Here is a 19,250-nt window from a genome sequence, read left to right as displayed (position 1 = left end):
AGTACATTTGTCCGTTTTACAGTATGTTGGAGTGTACATATAATCAAAAGTGACCTGCTTGGCTACTATATCGAACAATATAACAATACGAATGCCTGAATGTTGTACAATAAAATAATAATCGTCAAAGTTTTATATTAACCAATATATTTGTAAACATAATACACTTTGTTGGGAATATAAATCTAAAATTGTACAAGTCGTAGAGACTTAATATAATAATTTGCTTAAAAAAAATATATTAGATAGACTGAAATGTATTTCAAATACACATTAAATTATTTGTAACTTATGTACTATGTATTGGGAATATATGCATACGCAGTCGAAATGTAAGTATTAAAAAAATATACAGAATCGTTACACGATACTATAATAATATAGCTGGAAAGCACGGAGTGCTTTTCAAATTTTAAGGACATAATGAATTGTATTTGTAAACATTATTTAAAATATGTCAAATTTGTATTTTTTATTGTACGAAGTGTATGTCAAAAGAATTGTTTTCAAAAATAATTGGAGTTTTAACGTTCGATCACGAACAATGAACTCATTTCGTTGCTGAAGGAGATTTATGAAAAATTAGGAACAATACATGAGCAGTAATAACTCAGATTCGGTCTCGCACGCCGGAGATCGGATGTTAATTATATACGAAATTAATCTTAATATGACTTGTTTTAACTAAGAAAACAATGTAATTGCCATAACCACTTATCACTAAAAGTTGTCAGTAGCTACCAAACAGAGATAGAAATTCGGTTGACAAACAAAAGAGGCAACGAAGGAACTGTTGTGCCTTTGCTCATTCCATAGATTTGTAAAGATTACTCACTCTTGACAAGAAAATGTAACCAGTTTTGACACTTGAAATTGTCACTGTCATCTATTTTTGTGTTTGAAAAATATTAAAAAAAAATAGTTTTTAGAGCATTTACGAATAAATTTCTCCGCACTTTTTACTTCCATTTCGTGTTTTTACACCACTTAACTGCGCATGTCGGCATTGTTCCGCGTAAATTAACAAATATAGACAATAAATGGTTGACACAATTATCAGTTGTTTACGCCATTTAATGGCTTCATTCAATTACAAGGCGGTGAGATATCTATACTCATCTATGGTTTACATATACACATGTATGCTTAGGACATAGTTCTATATCCGTAACGCGCGTTTCCTGGGCTCGTGGGTGTGCGCGGGTCGCGGGCGCTTGCGCGGCGCGCGCGGCGTGTCGGGCTCGGGCGGCGCCGACGCCGTCACCAGGTTGCGCGCGTTGCCGAACGACGGCTCCAGCCCGATCGTCGCCTGGAACTGCTGCACGCGCTCCACTAGCTCCTCGTCGTTCTCTATTAACTCCTCGATCTATTGATAACAAGATGAATAGATTCAAACAATGTAATTTAGTGACATTCGACTTGCTACATAATACGAAGTATTAATATATTCAAGTAAACTCAGTGTCATGAAAAAATGCGCACAGCATGCATGTAGTTCACTTGATAATAATATCATTCACGTTTGGCCAATTTCAAAGAAATTCCTAGAATTTAAAAATAATAGCTGATGTTGATTGTGCTCATGCTGTGGTACAATTAAAAAATCACGCATCTATAAAACTGGCTATTACTGGAGCATGATGTCACCAAAATATGTATTGCATCTTTCAATACTCAAAGAAAATAACAGTGATTTTTTACTATATTTGTTACCGTCATACACAAATAATAATCAATTCAAAAGCTAAACGAGCCTTCAAAAGGCATGGGGACTAATGACTAACCTCGTGTCGATAGTCGTTAAGCAGATCGGTAGCAAGGCGCACGAGGTATGCGGCGAGCTGTCCGCCGCGCGCCCGCAGCCGCGCGTACAGCCGCAGCACGGCCGGCACTACCACTTCCGCAACTGTACGCTTCATTTTCTGTAAATATGCCATGTTAGTATAGTATTTGCCAATCGGATGAATAACTGGAAATTATTTTTTTATTAAATAGTTCTCATGGTGAAATAAAAATGTAGGTAGCTTACATGAGACACAATATTTGTTGTTATTCTTTCTTGTAGATCGTCAATGTCCGCATCGCCGTTGTTTTGCGGTTTACCTGTAAGTAAAAAAATAACATTTACGCGATTATTTTAAGTGTTTTATGTATGTGTTATATTGCACAGTCACTACAATTTGAAACTGCTTGCTCAATTTATCATTTTATTTACTAATGGAAAGTACTGTTAAGCACAAACAAAACCATGATCAATATGTGTTAGAAAAATGAAATAACTTTTTCAAAATTACAATTTAGCACAAATATTTACAATAGTAGTAATTGTGCAGGTATGTGGTATAGTCCGCGCCAAACTGCTAGTTCGGCAGCAGCAAACAGCAGCGCCTAACACTGCTGTTATTAGGCAAAAATAGGTGTGGCGTTGGTGCCGCCGGAGTCGAACCACAAAGGGTTCTACCACTTTCAAAAATTTGCCGCAGACTATACAATACGTACGCGGCAGCTTCATGCGCGGGCCGCACAGCAGCGTGATGGTGTCGAGCAGCGCGCGGCGCAGCGCGGCGGGCAGCTCGTCCGCCTCGTCCGCCTCGTCGGCGCCGCGCTGCAGCACCTCGCGCGCGAAGCGGCACTGCGCGTTCAGCCGCTGCACCAGCGACATGCGCTGCAGCATCACGTCGTAGATCAGCTGGCGCGCGTCGAACGACAGCCCGTCGCTTGCCACTGTTGGAGAACACAGTAAGGTCGTTTGTCCACCGCACCGTCAGCCGATAGAGCCGATACCGAGAACGAGATCTAGCGGTCTAGCGGTTACGCCGATCTCCGGTGACGGACGTGCGGACAACCGACTATAGTAAATGTATGTACGCTACTTCGGCGCTGTCATTAATTATCGGTATCGGTTCGGTGACGGTGGCGGTGGACAAACAGCTTAAGAAGTAGTATACACCTGTTTATTTTCTTAAAATAAATTACTACGGGTATGTATGTATGACGTCAATGATTGCTGGTCTATCTGTGCAGTTTTCTGGATTCGATTTGGATTGCTTGAGGTAAATGTTATACTTTTAAACAAGATAAACTCTTAGATCAAAACACAAAGACAATTTGAAAAAATATATAACGACATATATGGGCGATGTCGAAGTATCTACAAATCCCTACACTATTATTAAAAAAATGTACCCGATTCGTCACTGTTGTAGTACAGAACACAGTCAACTAAATGGTGGTAGATGGCGTCGACGGTGAGGCAGCACGTCACGTAGTACTCGGCCGGCTCGCGAACGTCTGGGTCCTCGTCGGCTAACAACGCACAATATCTGAAAATAGTATTGTAGTTGAATATGACGCAATCATAAAAAAAAAACAATAACAAATCTGTGGCTGATTAGTGATTACTCTTTCTAAAACATAACAAAACCTAATCTTTGACCTAATACGAATACATTTAGATACATTGTAACTGATAAAGTTATTTGTACATTATTACGCATGTTATTTTAACTTGAACGTAAGGATCTAAACAAATTCAGATAATATTCTTCATCGTTTTCTGAAAAATTCTCCTTAAATATTTTTCCATGAAAATTTCATCAAAACCAGAATAAATATTCAAGAAAGACAAATATTTTTTTGTTTGTGCGCCAGCTGCCACCTTTACCCTTACCATGCGTTTTTACGTTTTGGCAAATATTTATTACGTTTTGGTATTTGTTTACGTATTTGCCCACACAATTTCCGCCTCTAGCGGATTGTATCAGAACTATAGTATCAGTAACGTAACATTAAATGTCTAAATTTACATAATGGCGCTTTATGTTTTATCTCTCTTTTTTGCGTACATGTGAGGTAGACAAGTCGTCACTCGAGCACTTATTGTTACGTGTACTAAGTCTACTGAATCAAACGGAACAGAAAAAAAATTTAACAAAAAAAAAAAATACAACCGACTTCTATGTCACTACAAAGTAGAAAATAATTCAAATAAATGTTGGTTTACTACAAATTTCTGAAGTCGGCGCTCTATATATTTCGTTGGATAACGATGTAAACAGCGTGTCTAATATGAGCGCCGACTTCAGAAATATGTACTAAACCAACATTTATTTGAATTATTTTTTACTTTGTAGTGACATAGAAGTCGGTTGTATTTTTTTTTGTTAAAAATTTTATTTCACCCTTTTTAGTGATGACATAATAAAATTTATATGAAAACAATATAAAATTGTATACACGTGATCATGAATTAAGGTAAGGTCTGAATTTACATTGATTGGAACCACTCGCTCGCAGGGCGCTGCCGCGTCCTGCTCGCTTTGTTTTATATTGTCTTATATGTTCCAACCTAACCTAACTAAATAGTCAATGATGAACTGGCTTTGCAATTTCATTAGAACCTACACCAAATATCTTCAAACACAACTCAATTATTCCCATCGGTTGAGGAGTTACATATTTTGTCTCCGAGCCACATTATCAGATCCTTAAATAGTCAATGATGAACTGGCTTTGCAATTTTGTTAGAACCTACACCAAATATCTTCAAACAAAACTCAATTATTCCCATCGGTTGAGGAGTTACATATTTTGTCTCCGAGCCACATTATCAGACCCTTAAATAGTCAATGATGAACTGGCTTTGTAATTTCATTGGAACCTACACCAAATATCTTCAAACAAATATTCCCATCGGTTGAGGAGTTACATATTTTGACTCCCAGCCACATTATCAGACCCTTAAATAGTCAATGATAAACAGGTTTTGCAATTTCATTAAAACCTACACCAAATATCTTCAAACAAAACTCAATTATACCCATCGGTTGAGGAGTTACATATTTTGTCTCCAGAACCCACTCTGATCCTCATCATATTTAAATGGGACCAACTTGTAGCAATAGTCCACACATGAAATTAAAGGCATTAAAATAGGTGCATAAACGGCGAAGTTATGGCTGTTATATTTACATGGGTGGAGGAGTTCCCCTCATTTTCTCCAGAACCCATCGATGGATCCTAACCATATTTAAATGGGACCAACTTCCAGCTTGTCTCTACATAATAAAAAAAGAATTATTAAAATCGGTTCACTAACGGCGGAGTAATTCGTGTACATACATAAAAAAAAAAGATACCGGCCGAATTGATAACCACCTCCTTTTTGAAGTCGGTTAAAAATGGATTGAGTAAACGTAACGTAAAATTGTGGGATGTTTCGAAAACTCATGGTAAGGGTACTTTTCTCTTAACTTAACATATCGAGGGGTAGAACTGACTTGTAGTATAGCGGCGTGCGCAGACGCAGGAAGCCGCCGAGCAGCAGGCGCGTGACGGCGCGCACGGCGCCGCGCCGCAGCGCCGCCGGCCCGCGCGCGCACAGGCAGCCGCACACGTCGCCCAGCAGCGGCTCCACGATGCACGTGTATCTACACACCGACAAAAAAAGTTCTTGTTTCTGGTCGTATATGGTAATATATGGATAAGTATGGATATCTCACCGCCATGTATAACGATATTTCTCCGCACTTTTTCTTCGATTTCGTGTTTTTGTACTACTTAAATGCGCATGTCGGCATTGTTCCGCGTAAATTACACCATGACAGCCATTAAACGGCTAACAGAATTGTAAGCCTTTTAATGGCTTCCTTCAATTACAAGGCGGTGAGATATCTATACTTATGTATGATTGGCGCGCCTTGGGGAGAAACCGGCTCGTATGGCATGATGACAAACGGCATAACGCTTTCGCATGACGTCATGCCAAATTCGCCACAATTTTCTATTTCCTTGTGTATACGGGGCGTGTACATTATAATTATAGTATTGTGTTTTGATTGTCAATTATTTTTGTCAATTCACGTCGCCCAGCAGCGGCTCCACGATGCACGTGTACCTGCACCATGTATGACGCTAGTTATTGACGTGAAGTGTTTATTTGAGCGCATTGGGGTAAGACAGCTTCGTATAGCTAGATGACAAACCGTACAACGCTTTCGTAATCCGTGATGCCAAATTTGCTACAACTTTTAATTTCCTTGTGTATACTATGCGCGTACATTATTTAGTATTGTTTTTTATTGTCAATAATTTTTATCAATTCAGATGATTCTATGGATTCTAGTATAATTTGACCGAATACATCATTCATCGGTACATTTTTGCCGTATTATTATAGAATACGGTTAAGACAAATAGAAATACCATAATATTGGATTACAATATTTATTGGACACAGTTATAAATTAGATGGAAACCATGAAATTTTATTTTATTTTTCATCACATCAATGTTTGCTTTGCACATCAACGATTACTTTTTCCTAAATAAGACTCGATTTTCATCGCGGAAATTATTTTTTCCTTACTCGATGTCGAATCGACCTCGTGTTACTAAAACGAAACTTACACTTAAACGTAGCGGAAAAAGTAAACACGTTTAACAATAACAAAACCTGGTGCAAATATCAGCGAGTGCCCTCAGCGCGTTGAGCCGCGCGGGCAGCGGCGCGGCGGCGTCGCGTAGCAGCGCGGCCAGCGGCGGCGCGGCGGCGGCGGCGGCCCCGCGCGCGCGCACGCACAGCCGCCCCGCGCCCGCCACGCACGCGCCGCGCTGCGCGTCGCCCCACTCTGCACAGGTACATTTCAATTTACAAAATTATACTTCAAACCATAGATTAGTAAAGATACTTCGCCGCCTTGAAATTGAATGAAGCCACAAACGGCTTATTCGTAAGTTCTTTTTTTTAATTCTTGACAAATCAAAACATTTTAGAGAAAATGTACGAATAAATAACTAATACTGCGTAATTTACATAACAAATAAATAATTATTTCAAATATTTTAGGGACATTTTAGCACGGAGACGTGGCAAAACTTTTTTACGCAACTATTTCAATTCTCAAAACTGGGTGCATTTTCTTATTAGGAGTGAGTAATCTTTACTTATCTATGCTTCAAACACATCTATGACTAATCTATGACTTCAAGCTGTTAGTGCAAATGATTAATAATTCTGAATAGTTCAGCGCATGTCTTTATTTTGTTACATTTAAATACATTAATGTATCGCTGTTTACCTATGTAAACTGCTAGTCCGCTCTGAAGTTGTTGCGAGCAAGTGTAGTCATACAATTTGCTATTCACTTCTATATTCAAAGCGGACTAGCATTTTACGCGGACAATACTAAAATGAAGTGATCATAAAAAATGGCGTGTTTATTGTACATACGCGTGCAAGAAGTTATTTCTTTTTGGTACTATTAATAAAATATTTTTATGCATTCAAAATAATTTTATTATCAAAGCAAAAAAACAAAAGAGAAAAATAAATACATCCAAAAATTTGTTTTTTTTGCGTGGTGCGCGCATCTTCCCACGTTAAAGACGTTACACACTGATCTATTTTTCCAAATACATCAAAAGAAGTATAAGTTCAACAAATGGATCTATAAGCGCTGAGTGCAAACACTACACATTGAAAGTTAATTTATTATAATCCGCGCCAAACTGCTAGTCCGCTCACAAGTTGTTGCGCTTCAACTAGAATCATATATTCCGTAGCAACGTAAGGGCATACTAACACAGCTATGTACCCGTGGGCAAGAGCAGGTAGCGGAGGGTGCCTGGAAGGGGCCCGCGCTGTTTTCGTCCCACTAATATCTACAATTTGCTATTCGACGCGACTCGTTTCTATATTCAGAGCGGACTAGCAGTTTGTCGCGGACTATACTTGTTGTGCATACCGGGCGGCGGGTCGGCGAGCGCGGCGAGGAACAGCTGCAGCAGCGCGGGCGCGGGCGGCGCGGGCGCCACCAGCGACAGGTCGGCCGCGCGCACCCACTCCTCCAGCGCGCCGCCGTCCAGCGCGCGACGCTCCGCTGCACGGTAATCATAGATAAGTATAGATATCTCACCGCCTTGTAATTGAAGGAAGCCATTAAATGGCTTAAACGACTGACAATTCTGTCAGCCATTTAATGGCTGTCATGGTGTAATTTACGCGGAAGAATACCGACATTCGAGGTTAAGTGGTACAAAAACACGAAATCGAAGAAAAAAATGCGGAGAAATATAGTTTCATTCGTAAATGGTCTAAAAACTACATTTTTTAAACATTTTTCAAACGCGAAAACAGACCGCAGTGACAATTTCAATTGTCAAAACTTACTAATCTATGATCTTAACATAGTTCTATGATGCCACGAGTATACATAACTTATATTAGGAACAATGTTTGAAATGCGACCGTGGCGCCACCTTTGATAATACGATAGAGATCACTTAACATTAAAATACAACAAATACATAACATAAATTATCTGGTCTAAATTTTAACTTTGTCAATTAGATGTTATACTACGAAAATAAATTAACTAATGAAATACCATCATTACAATAAATTTACATAATAAATTGTACCCACATATTTGCATCAATTCAGTTGCCCATTGTAAGTTGTTTGGCTCCAAGTGTGCTGCTAAGGACGCACACGCTGTTCTGCACCCTATAAAACATTTCAATTAGTAAAAACAAAACAAATCATGAAATAAATTCTAGAATGGGTTGCTTTTATCATTCTCCAAAATCTTTATACAAACTTTAAAAAAATATTACCGTAGTCCGTATTGTCAGCAAGACGCAGTACGAGACGTTCGCGTAGCGTCGTACGTTGCTCGACGCTGGCCCATTGTGACCACAAAGTACACAATTCCAGTGTCAACGCTAATATTCTGCTATCACGGGTTTCCAGGCCCAAGCGACTGTCGTACTAAAGAAACATATTAAATATAAATTATTTTAGTATATAACTTGTAAAATCTGTCAAATTATAAAACAAACTGAAGTAATTAATTTATGTAATTGATGTGTTTTTATTATTAAACTATATGTAATTTTTATTTATTTATATTGTTTGTAAGTTACAACGCGATATTCTCAAATTAAATTACATTTTTTCCGGCACAATTTGTCATGCACCTTAGAAGTATTGTGTTTCACGATATTTGTCTTTCGTGTCGTGTGTAACTCTAGAGTGGTTTATCATAGGAAAGACCCTAGAGCCAAGATAGCGAGTACAAAAACGACAGTGTTATCGCTTCACCTGCATGTCCTCATCGATCTTGTAGTAGTAGTTGAGCAGGAAGTCGAGGTCGGAGTACTCGACGAGGCGCGCCACGCTGGTGAGCAGCACGAGGCACTGCAGGTCGCGCGCCGCGTCCTTCACGCCCAGGTGCGTGCTCGCCACGTCCACTAGCCGGTGACTGGGGAAGTGCAGTATATTTTTGGTGTGTATTAGCAGATGTATTGTTTAGATACAACCTGGGGGTTACTACCATCTCTTAAAACAATATTATTTTAATCATAGATTGAAATTTCGTACCACGACCTCGTTAAACTAAGATTGTTTTTATAATAAGCAGTTTTGTATGATGTTGATCGAATATATTCATTTTTTTCGCTGGAAATTTATATATTCAATCAGTTCAAAATTGTTGGTAACCAAAGAAGTGAAATATCTCGTCTCGTCATCGTAATTTGTTCTACTAAGGTCCTACAGAAAGACATACTTTTACAGACAAAAATATTTTATTAAGCATCTTTTTAACGCCTGCTTATCGTGAATGCGGAAATAGCTTTCTTTACTTCTAAAACATTTTCGAAGTTAGAATATGCGGCTTTTAAAATGTAGAATTAAAAAATATATAAACTATTCAATAAAATTACTTAATGCAGTTCGATGACTTATGTAGCAGAGTGCATGCTTTCTGCAGATGTCGCCGCATATTGTGTTGTATGATTCCCGCTAGGAACATCCATGGTAGCTCGTTCTCATCGCCGTCAGGGTTATATGGTTGCAGAGGAGTAATCAACAGTTGCTCGACAAGATTCACTACGAGCTCCTGAACCTGTAATGTAATTACTAAAATTATCATTAGCATTTTGATACGTGTTGTTAATTTATATTTTAAACGGTAAAGCAAAAAATCTCCGCGGGAAAAAAGATGCTTGAAAGTTCTTCATAAGGTATTAGTATTCCATTGGACCTCACTTAATCAGCTTGATGGAATATAGCCTTAAATATAAATTAAATTTAGTAGGCTGTCTTTGATTGAGCTCCACGGTGGTAGAACCCTGTATTTTAAATCTGAAGGCACCATCGTTAGTTAAGCGTTGCTCCGTTTCGCTTTGAAAGATGTGGTAAGGCAGACATGCTTATCCGAGGCATTCCAACTTAGTCTTAGACTTACGAAAAAATATTGCAACTGACAATTTGCAAATGCCTTTGCAGATCTATGTAAAATATAATTCATTTCATGTCCATGGGCAGCAGTACCCATGTACCATCAGATGGACTGTGTGCCCATTTACTACTCCAATACAAAACCACCTCACCTTGGTCTCAAAGCACTCTCAATGGTCTCACCGGGTTGGAGGGCTGGTATCAGATAGACTGTGTAGTGTGTGTGTGTACAGTTTTGAGGGGTGAGGTAAAGTCGTTAAAAATAACCAAACCCAACGTGTGCAGTTTGAACACTAAATTTTATTAAGTAAAATGCTTATTCTAAATAATGAGTAGGTATGTGTGCGCAATACATATGTACGTACATACATGCAGTAAGAAATGCGCCATCAGCAATACCACCGTGTACGATGTGGTAGCTGGTAGTTGGTTTATTGTATTGAGGTTAACGACCATGCAGTCGCATGGTCGTTAACCTCAATACAATAAACCAACTGGCCTTAGTCTCGGGCTCGGAGAGCTGGTATCAGATAGACTGCATGGTCGTTAACCACAATACAATAAACCAACTGGCCTTAGTCTCGGGGTCGGAGAGCTGGTATCAGATGGACTGCATGGTCGTTAACTTCAATACAATAAACCAACTGGCCTTAGTCTCGGGGTCGGAGAGCTGGTATCAGATAGACTGCATGGTCGTTAACCACAATACAATAAACCAACTGGCCTTAGTCTCGGGGTCGGAGAGCTGGTATCAGATGGACTGCATGGTCGTTAACCTCAATACAATAAACCAACTGGCCTTAGTCTCGGGGTCGGAGAGCTGGTATCAGATGGACTGCATGGTCGTTAACCTCAATACAATAAACCAACTGGCCTTAGTCTCGGGGTCGGAGAGCTGGTATCAGATAGACTGCATGGTCGTTAACCTCAATACAATAAACCAACTGGCCTTAGTCTCGGGGTCGGAGAGCTGGTATCAGATGGACTGCATGGTCGTTAACCTCAATACAATAAACCAACTGGCCTTAGTCTCGGGGTCGGAGAGCTGGTATCAGATGGACTGCATGGTCGTTAACCTCAATACAATAAACCAACTGGCCTTAGTCTCGGGGTCGGAGAGCTGGTATCAGATGGACTGCATGGTCGTTAACCTCAATACAATAAACCAACTGGCCTTAGTCTCGGGGTCGGAGAGCTGGTATCAGATGGACTGCATGGTCGTTAACCTCAATACAATAAACCAACTGGCCTTAGTCTCGGGGTCGGAGAGCTGGTATCAGATGGACTGCATGGTCGTTAACCTCAATACAATAAACCAACTGGCCTTAGTCTCGGGGTCGGAGAGCTGGTATCAGATGGACTGCATGGTCGTTAACCTCAATACAATAAACCAACTGGCCTTAGTCTCGGGGTCGGAGAGCTGGTATCAGATGGACTGCATGGTCGTTAACCTCAATACAATAAACCAACTGGCCTTAGTCTCGGGGTCGGAGAGCTGGTATCAGATAGACTGCATGGTCGTTAACCTCAATACAATAAACCAACTGGCCTTAGTCTCGGGGTCGGAGAGCTGGTATCAGATGGACTGCATGGTCGTTAACCTCAATACAATAAACCAACTGGCCTTAGTCTCGGGGTCGGAGAGCTGGTATCAGATGGACTGCATGGTCGTTAACCTCAATACAATAAACCAACTGGCCTTAGTCTCGGGGTCGGAGAGCTGGTATCAGATGGACTGCATGGTCGTTAACTTCAATACAATATACCAACTGGCCTTGGTCTCGGGGTCGGAGAGCTGGTGCAGCGGGCCGCAGAGGAAGGCGGCGAGCGCGGCGCGGGCGGGGCGCGCGGCGCACAGCTCGCCCAGCGCCGTGATCGCGCACACGCGCACCACGATGCTCGCGTCGCGGCACGCGCCCACCAACATCTGGTTACACCACGTTATGCGTTATTTAATTTATTAGGAAAAGGGAGGAGTAATCAAAATTTAGTTTCATGATGAACATCTGATTGTCACGTTGTACGTTATTAAGAGAACCGAAAAGTAATCTAAATTTAGTTTGCTGGTGAAAAATTGGTTATTAAAGTAATCTTAAACGTTTATCAAGAGAATAATTTCCGTAATTTTCTAGCAATTTGTCACCGATGATTCGATTACACGACACTCATTTAAATAATTATGGAACAATCAGTTGTATGTAAGTGTAATGGAGATTCTTTTTATATGCCAGATTTAGGTACTGGCGACAATCGGCGGAGCTACTCACTGAATTGTCCACAGGTAAGTAAGCGCCACGCAGGACAGACACGTAATACTTTGATTCGATGGAAACCTCAGCGTAGGACGGAAGAGCATCGTAGCGAACACCGAAGCTACTCATTAGGTTGTATGTATACTCTTACTCACGTCTATTCATAGTAAAATATTCCGAGAATACTAACATTACTAAGTTTAAAAACATTTCGTAAAGATCATTTGTACAAAGTCAATAAATAATTTGGCAGCTAGGTGGACTATGATAGACCTTCTTATTTCGAGCACACTGGTTTCTAGTGCAAAGCAGTGAGACAATAAAGAGTTGCTTATTAGCAAGCTTATTAGTTGGTAAGCGTTATATTTTCAATAACATTTAACATAAAAAAATGAAGGAGGTACCGCATAATGTCTGGAACCACTGGAGTTTTTATCATTATCGGTGCTGTCGTTGACATTATCTTCATCAATGTTAGCCTCGTCCTTATCATTATTCCTATCATCACTACTATTAAGGTTATCATCTCCTGCAACATCATCAGGAGCAGGATCGGTGGATCCTTTATCTACTGTCTTATCTGAGTTGATATCTGCATTAGCTTCATTAGCATTAGCTTCATCACAATGTTCTGTGTTTGCTATTGTATCAGCTTTATCACCTTCATTGTTGACTACATTATCAATTGTGTCATCTTCATTAGTAGTATCGGTGTTTGTCTTATTATTAGCCAAAGGAATGCTTGCTGGACTTGTATTTCCGGGTATCTCGTCCAGATCATTAATAGTGGAGGTGGCTAGTAACCGATGTAGAAGTGAGACTGCAGCGCGGCGGACAACGGCGCGCTCGTCGCACACGCATCGAGCGCTCACTGCCATCAGTCGCGATACTTCGCCAGTGCCATTAAGCTCCTGAGTAGCAAATAATAATTATGTTAAAATTGCTAAACTGTAAATTATTAGAAATGAAGCACAATAGATATGGAAAGGCAGGAAATAAGTATTGCTAACTGTTATAGACATTATATTTTAATTACCATGATTAGAACGCATACGGAAGGGTTGTGAAACATGTAATTCCTTCTTTTTCTTAGTCTCATCTACGTATTTACTATTTTGACCTATCATATTGTGAAAGAAGGAAAGGGGATCTACCTATGTTAGACGTATTACCGGTGTGCTGTATTGCTGATATTAAGCTGTCTGCGTATTCAAAAATGCAGAGAAAGTAAGAAAAGCTCTGTATTTCAAAGATATGTATTATACAAAATCCTACCATCCACAAAATTAAAATAACTTTATATTGTATAAATACTTTCCCTATTTTGTAAAATACATAAGTATAATTATTATGCAACTGGATCAGTATAAAATAAATAAACATGAGTAATAATACCGACCTTAATCGCATCTCGTACGGGCTCGTGCGGCGAGTCCACACACTCGGCGAGTATAGCGAGCGCGCGTGCCCGTAGCGCGCTCGACACGTCGTGCACGCGCTCGTACACCGCGCGGAGCAGCTCCGCGTGCGACACTCTGTGTGCGCGGGCTCGTAGCAACCCGCCCGCGTCATCGTCCCCGTCTAAATCCTAAACGGAAGTAATATACATCCATAGATTAGTAAAGATTACTCACTTCTAACAAGAAAATGTACCCAGTTTTGAGAATTGAAGTAGTTGCGTGAAAAAGTTTTGCCACGTCTCCGTGCTAAAATGTCCCTAAAATATTTGAAATAATTATTTATTTATAATGTAAATTACGCAGTATTAGTTATTTATTCCTAAATTTTCTCTAAATATGTTTTTATTTGTCAAGAATTCAAAAAGAGAACTTACTAATAAGCCGTTTGTGGCTTCATTCAATTTCAAGGCGGCGAAGTATCTTTACTAATCATTGTATACACCATTGAAACTTTGAATTTAATCGGTTCTATCATGATTCTTATTCAATACTAGCTGTGCCCCGCGGTTTCACCCGCGGGAAAAAGAAACAGGGGCACAGCTAGTTCTAAAATATAAGTAGCATAAGTTACTCCTTATTACATCAGCTACCTGCCAATAAAAGTCCCGTCAAAATCGGTCCAGCCATTTCAGAGATTAGCCCGAACAAACAGACAGACAGACAAAATTGAAAAAAAAAATATTTTGGTGTATGTACCTTATATATATTCATATGCATGTAGTAAGAGGCGGTTATTTCAATATTAAAAAGATACATACACGAGGTGTTCCAACTTAGTCTCTGGAATAGCAAAACATTTGCAGCAGACGCTAGATAGGACTTCAATAGGAAAGGGTAGGATAGGACTTGCGTATGGAATGCGTGCTCATTTGCCATTCCTGGTCTGATTTGCTGTGAATTTCATATTCATATTTCAGAATCATTATAGAATGACCTGAATTCTAAATACATATGCTTAGGTCTGGGTATAGTTGCATAGTTGTGTGTGTGAATTTTATGCAATAATAGAGTATATCCAAAAACAACCACTATAACTTACATTTTCTGTTTGAACTGGTGGTAGCTCTTGACTGCTTTCATCTTCTGTAGAAACTGTATCTACTGATACAGGAGTTTGTCTTGAATCACTTCCATCCACATTTATTTGGAGCCCTGAATATTGCTTATCATTAGATTCAAGAAAACATAATATAAAAATGAAAATACGAAAATATGATTTATTGATGCACAGTTACGTGACAAAGCGTTGCCAGGGCCCCGAGTACAACCTGTATTACTAGGTAACCCAGTCAAACTTCCTTGAATCAACTAAGAATAATATATGTAGAAAAAGCAATAACAAAGTATGGTATAGCGAGTGTGTGTGTGTGTGTGTGCGTGCGTGCGTGCGTGCGTGCGCGTGTGTGTGTGTGTGTGTCGTTAAGATATATCATATAATAGACATGCAATAAACCATTTTCTAGCTTTGTCTATTTACCATACTCAAGTTATGCTATTTTCTTAATATGTACAAGTAATTGGTTTTGATTTGGACTATTATTTTGTGCAACTTATTCAAACTGAAATAATAAACCTGATGTCCATATAAATAAACTTACCGGGTATTTCTTTTTGCACATGAATCTCTTCAGGATCATTACTTAATAACTTAGATAGCATTTCCTGTAAGAATTCATATTTAATAGGAAGGATGTATAATATCAGACGTAATACATAGATTATTTTAACTTATTTTAATCGGCACATGAATGATTATATACAGAAATATAAAAATAATTCATTTGTCAATTTATTTATTTAATAATTAGTGTTTTAAACAATACTTACTAAAGCGATTTGTCTATGAGATACTTTGGATGTAGTAGAGAGTTTTAGAAGCCACTTCACAAATTTTCGGTATGCTTTACGAGGGAGCAAACTCATTAGCCCCATTACTAAGGAAACTCGGGCAGTGCGCACTTCTGCACGCTCCTGTAATATAACTTAGTATTATTTTATTTTACATATAAAATATAATATGTACAATGTACATACAACATATCATTTACCGAACCATCTTTATGTCTCTTTTACATAGACAACAATAAAGTATGTATCCATTGTAATACTGAATTATTTTGTGTCAAGAAAGTAAGCCTGTCTATAGCACTAATAATTATATAGTTAAATACTATTTTATTCAGTTCACGAAGATGGTGTTACTTAATTTTGTGTTTCATATACCTTACAAAGCAGTGTACAGAAACATTGGAAAGTAACTTTTATCATAATATTTTATTCTTTGTGTTGAGAAAAGTATAAATACATTACCAAACCATCCAGTGTGTAACATAAGTGCTGTAGGAGCACAGTATAGCCTTCTAAGGCATCTTTCCCATATTTGGTTAGAAGCAAACTGGAGTAAGTCACATATGATGCTCTGACCAAGTTCTGAAAAAATAATATCGGACTTTATAACTTTTATTATATACGTAAGACCATAGACCATAGACTGATTGGTAGTACATAGTGGCGGCCCTAGCAAAACTTTAGGTGGTGCGACAACTCATGATGGCACTCTGGTCCTAGCAACTTTTTTTATCTTGCAGCCTCTCTGGCCTCTTTTATAGCTACACCAATGAATGTGTATATTGCAGCCCAGTAGCTTAAGTAGCTATTCAATTAACAGCCCAGCCTCTTAACTAAATGGTGACGCTCGGGTGTCTTCGGCGCCCCTCATATGGTGTCCTCGACCTCAAGGTGTCCGGTGCAGTTGCACCACTTGCTCCGCTCTAGGACCACCCGTGATAGAACATTTCCATGTGTTATAACATACATGAAAGATTTAATGGTTTACATTTTTAACACTTTGCTAAAAGTGAGTGGGTTATACAATATAGAGAACTTACATTAGCATTCCGAGAATCGACTGAAGCTGCCACCAGCTTAGGGAGCAGGCATTTAAATAACAACTGTATAGCTACAGAGTCCGGTTCTCTGTTGGCATCACAAACCAAGATGTCTATCATTTCATATATCACCCTTGATACATTTGCTAACTCTATTTTATCTGAAAATTCAATCACACACTAGTAAAAATGTTATAGTACAACCACAAGTAACAAAAAATACCAATACATACAAATACACGCAAAATGTAGTACTATTGATATACAGTAATACCTCGGACTTACATGATTGGTGGGACCGAGTGATAACCGCATAAGTCAAATTCGCGTAAGTCGGAGTATGCATGTATATACCATAGTATGGTATGATTTCAAATGTTTTGTGTCTTGTTGTGTTTGTGTTGACTTTGCGCAAAAAATACAAATGTTTACATGAATAATTGTAGGGTTAGTAAACTTATTTTTTATAATTGGGAATTGCGGAACACTCAAACCATAGGCGAATCAACGAGATTTGAAAATCGCGTAACTCCGAATTCGCGTGAGTAGGGGTATTACTGTAATTCTAATTTCTGCCCAAAAATCAAGATAGTAATGTGTAAATATTTTTATATCTGAATTCTGTACATAGTCCCTCCTTTGTTATTACAATATTTACATGCCAATCTTGAAGCAGAGTTCTACTGAATGAAAAGTAACTTATCACAAAATATTAGAATACTTTAAATTTTAAACATCTAAAACATACTAATTTTGCTAATGTATATTTTGAAATACAAAAAGAAATATGCTGTTAGATTTACTATAATTTTTATCTTAAGCAAGTTAAAAACAATCTTACCAATATTTAGTTTATTCACAATGGCACCACCAGTGATGTCAACGAAATTGGCCAAAATATCCTCAAAGTTCATATCATTAGGTCCAAGATGAAGAGTCACAAGTATTTGTTTCAGATCAATAACAAACTTCTTGAGAGATTTTATCACAGAATTCACTTCATGTGTTAGTTCCTTAGTGTTGAAGTATTTATCATCGTTTTCACACAATAATTTTGGAAAATTGAGGCATACAAGAGAATGTGCAAAGAGTTGAGAGTGATAAATGTTGTAGGCTTTATATCCTGACACAGCAAGCAGTTTGTAATACAACTGGGATGCCAGGAGTGCATTATTTCTGTACTCTTTTGTAAAAATATTTTTAATTCCATAATCAATGTAATAAGCTAAGAGGGCTAATAGCTTACGATGCTGTATTTGGTGAGAGAGGAATGACCATGACTTCTCCTCCTCTGAATCAATATCGTCGTTAAGCCAATGAGCAATGGCTTTTGTTATGCCTTTAAAGGTTGTAGGGAGTTCAAGACACTCTAAAACACTTTCATACTCGGCCGGTATATCGTCAAATTGTAGTAATTCGCCGTCATATATAGCGTCAACCCATTCATCACTGAGTGAGTCTAATTGTAGTTTGTTAAGTTCGTGTACAACCTGCGACATGATGAATACTTGGCTCGCCTTCGTTGGGTTGAAGGTTAAATTGTATTAATTCTTCATTATAATAACTGCAGTCATTTTCTATCCGTAATCCAATTGGGATTTGATTGATAAACGTGTACTTTTCTTTTTAAACTTTTGTTTATATCGGAAACGCAATGTTTATAACATTGTTTGTTATCACTTTTGACACTTGACAATCACACTTTTCATTTGATATATTTTTAAACCGTATTTTACGGAGTTGGTTTCTTACTTTTCAGCCATGTATATATAATATATATACATCTCTATGCTTTCAACCTATTTTTCTTTTCACTATCTAGACCGAAGAGAATAAACAAGTTTAATAAAAAAAACACGTTCACAGAGTTTTATGATACTCTTATATTGACTCAATTGACTGACTCCAATGAGTCCAACCACGGAACAGTGATTGAAACCATATCAATATATGGTTTCAATCACTTTCTGTCCCGTGGTTTCAATATTGTAAAGCAGAAGGCGGGCTACTTACATACCTGCCGCAAGAGTAATCTAGTGTGTAGAGTGGGGTAAGAGTGGGGATGACCCTTACTGTGTGTAGGCAAGCAGCCCGTCTAGAAGAATTTTAAATGCTGCGCATCGGCATGGTACGTATTGGTATCTAGGTCGCAACGACAGCGTCTCTAAGCTCAGCAGAACCCTTCCTCATTGACTATTGCGGGTGTGGGTGACTAAGACAGGAACAACACAGGGCACGACCTTAAAACGCTTTCCGTGGAGGACTTTGTTCGCCTCGCACGCTCAATGCTTGAGGAGGCAGAAGCGGGACCACATTCCTATCTTAAGGGGTTCGTGTACTTCATGAGGGGTGACGGTTTTGTAATTTTTATGAAGAGTCCCATGTCATAATGCGTTGGGAATATCTC

At 38.8% G+C, this 19,250-nt stretch overlaps 1 protein-coding gene across 1 annotated transcript; it reads right to left on the bottom strand.

The window, feature by feature from the left end:
- Nucleotides 1-127: 127 nt before the first annotated feature.
- Nucleotides 128-18,562, bottom strand: LOC140749499 (condensin-2 complex subunit D3). The gene is made up of 21 exons (XM_073082569.1): nucleotides 17,685-18,562; nucleotides 16,844-17,004; nucleotides 16,266-16,385; nucleotides 15,783-15,926; nucleotides 15,554-15,617; nucleotides 14,995-15,107; nucleotides 13,895-14,083; nucleotides 12,900-13,406; nucleotides 12,018-12,170; nucleotides 9,727-9,908; nucleotides 9,104-9,263; nucleotides 8,617-8,770; nucleotides 8,426-8,506; nucleotides 7,746-7,880; nucleotides 6,455-6,629; nucleotides 5,280-5,429; nucleotides 3,187-3,323; nucleotides 2,500-2,724; nucleotides 2,030-2,103; nucleotides 1,785-1,922; nucleotides 128-1,366 (listed from the first exon to the last, which is right to left on the bottom strand). Exons 1-21 carry the CDS (start codon nucleotides 18,340-18,342, stop codon nucleotides 1,160-1,162), a joined length of 3,927 nt encoding a protein of 1,308 aa, XP_072938670.1. The 5' UTR covers nucleotides 18,343-18,562; the 3' UTR covers nucleotides 128-1,159.
- Between the last annotated feature and the right edge of the window lie 688 nt (nucleotides 18,563-19,250).

The sequence above is a fragment of the Epargyreus clarus genome, unplaced genomic scaffold (assembly GCF_041222505.1).
Source record: "Epargyreus clarus isolate Ecla_fem2 unplaced genomic scaffold, WU_Ecla_fem_2.2 ptg000018l, whole genome shotgun sequence".
Taxonomy (NCBI): Eukaryota; Metazoa; Arthropoda; class Insecta; order Lepidoptera; family Hesperiidae; genus Epargyreus; species Epargyreus clarus.
This window is presented reverse-complemented; position numbering and strand designations above follow the sequence as displayed.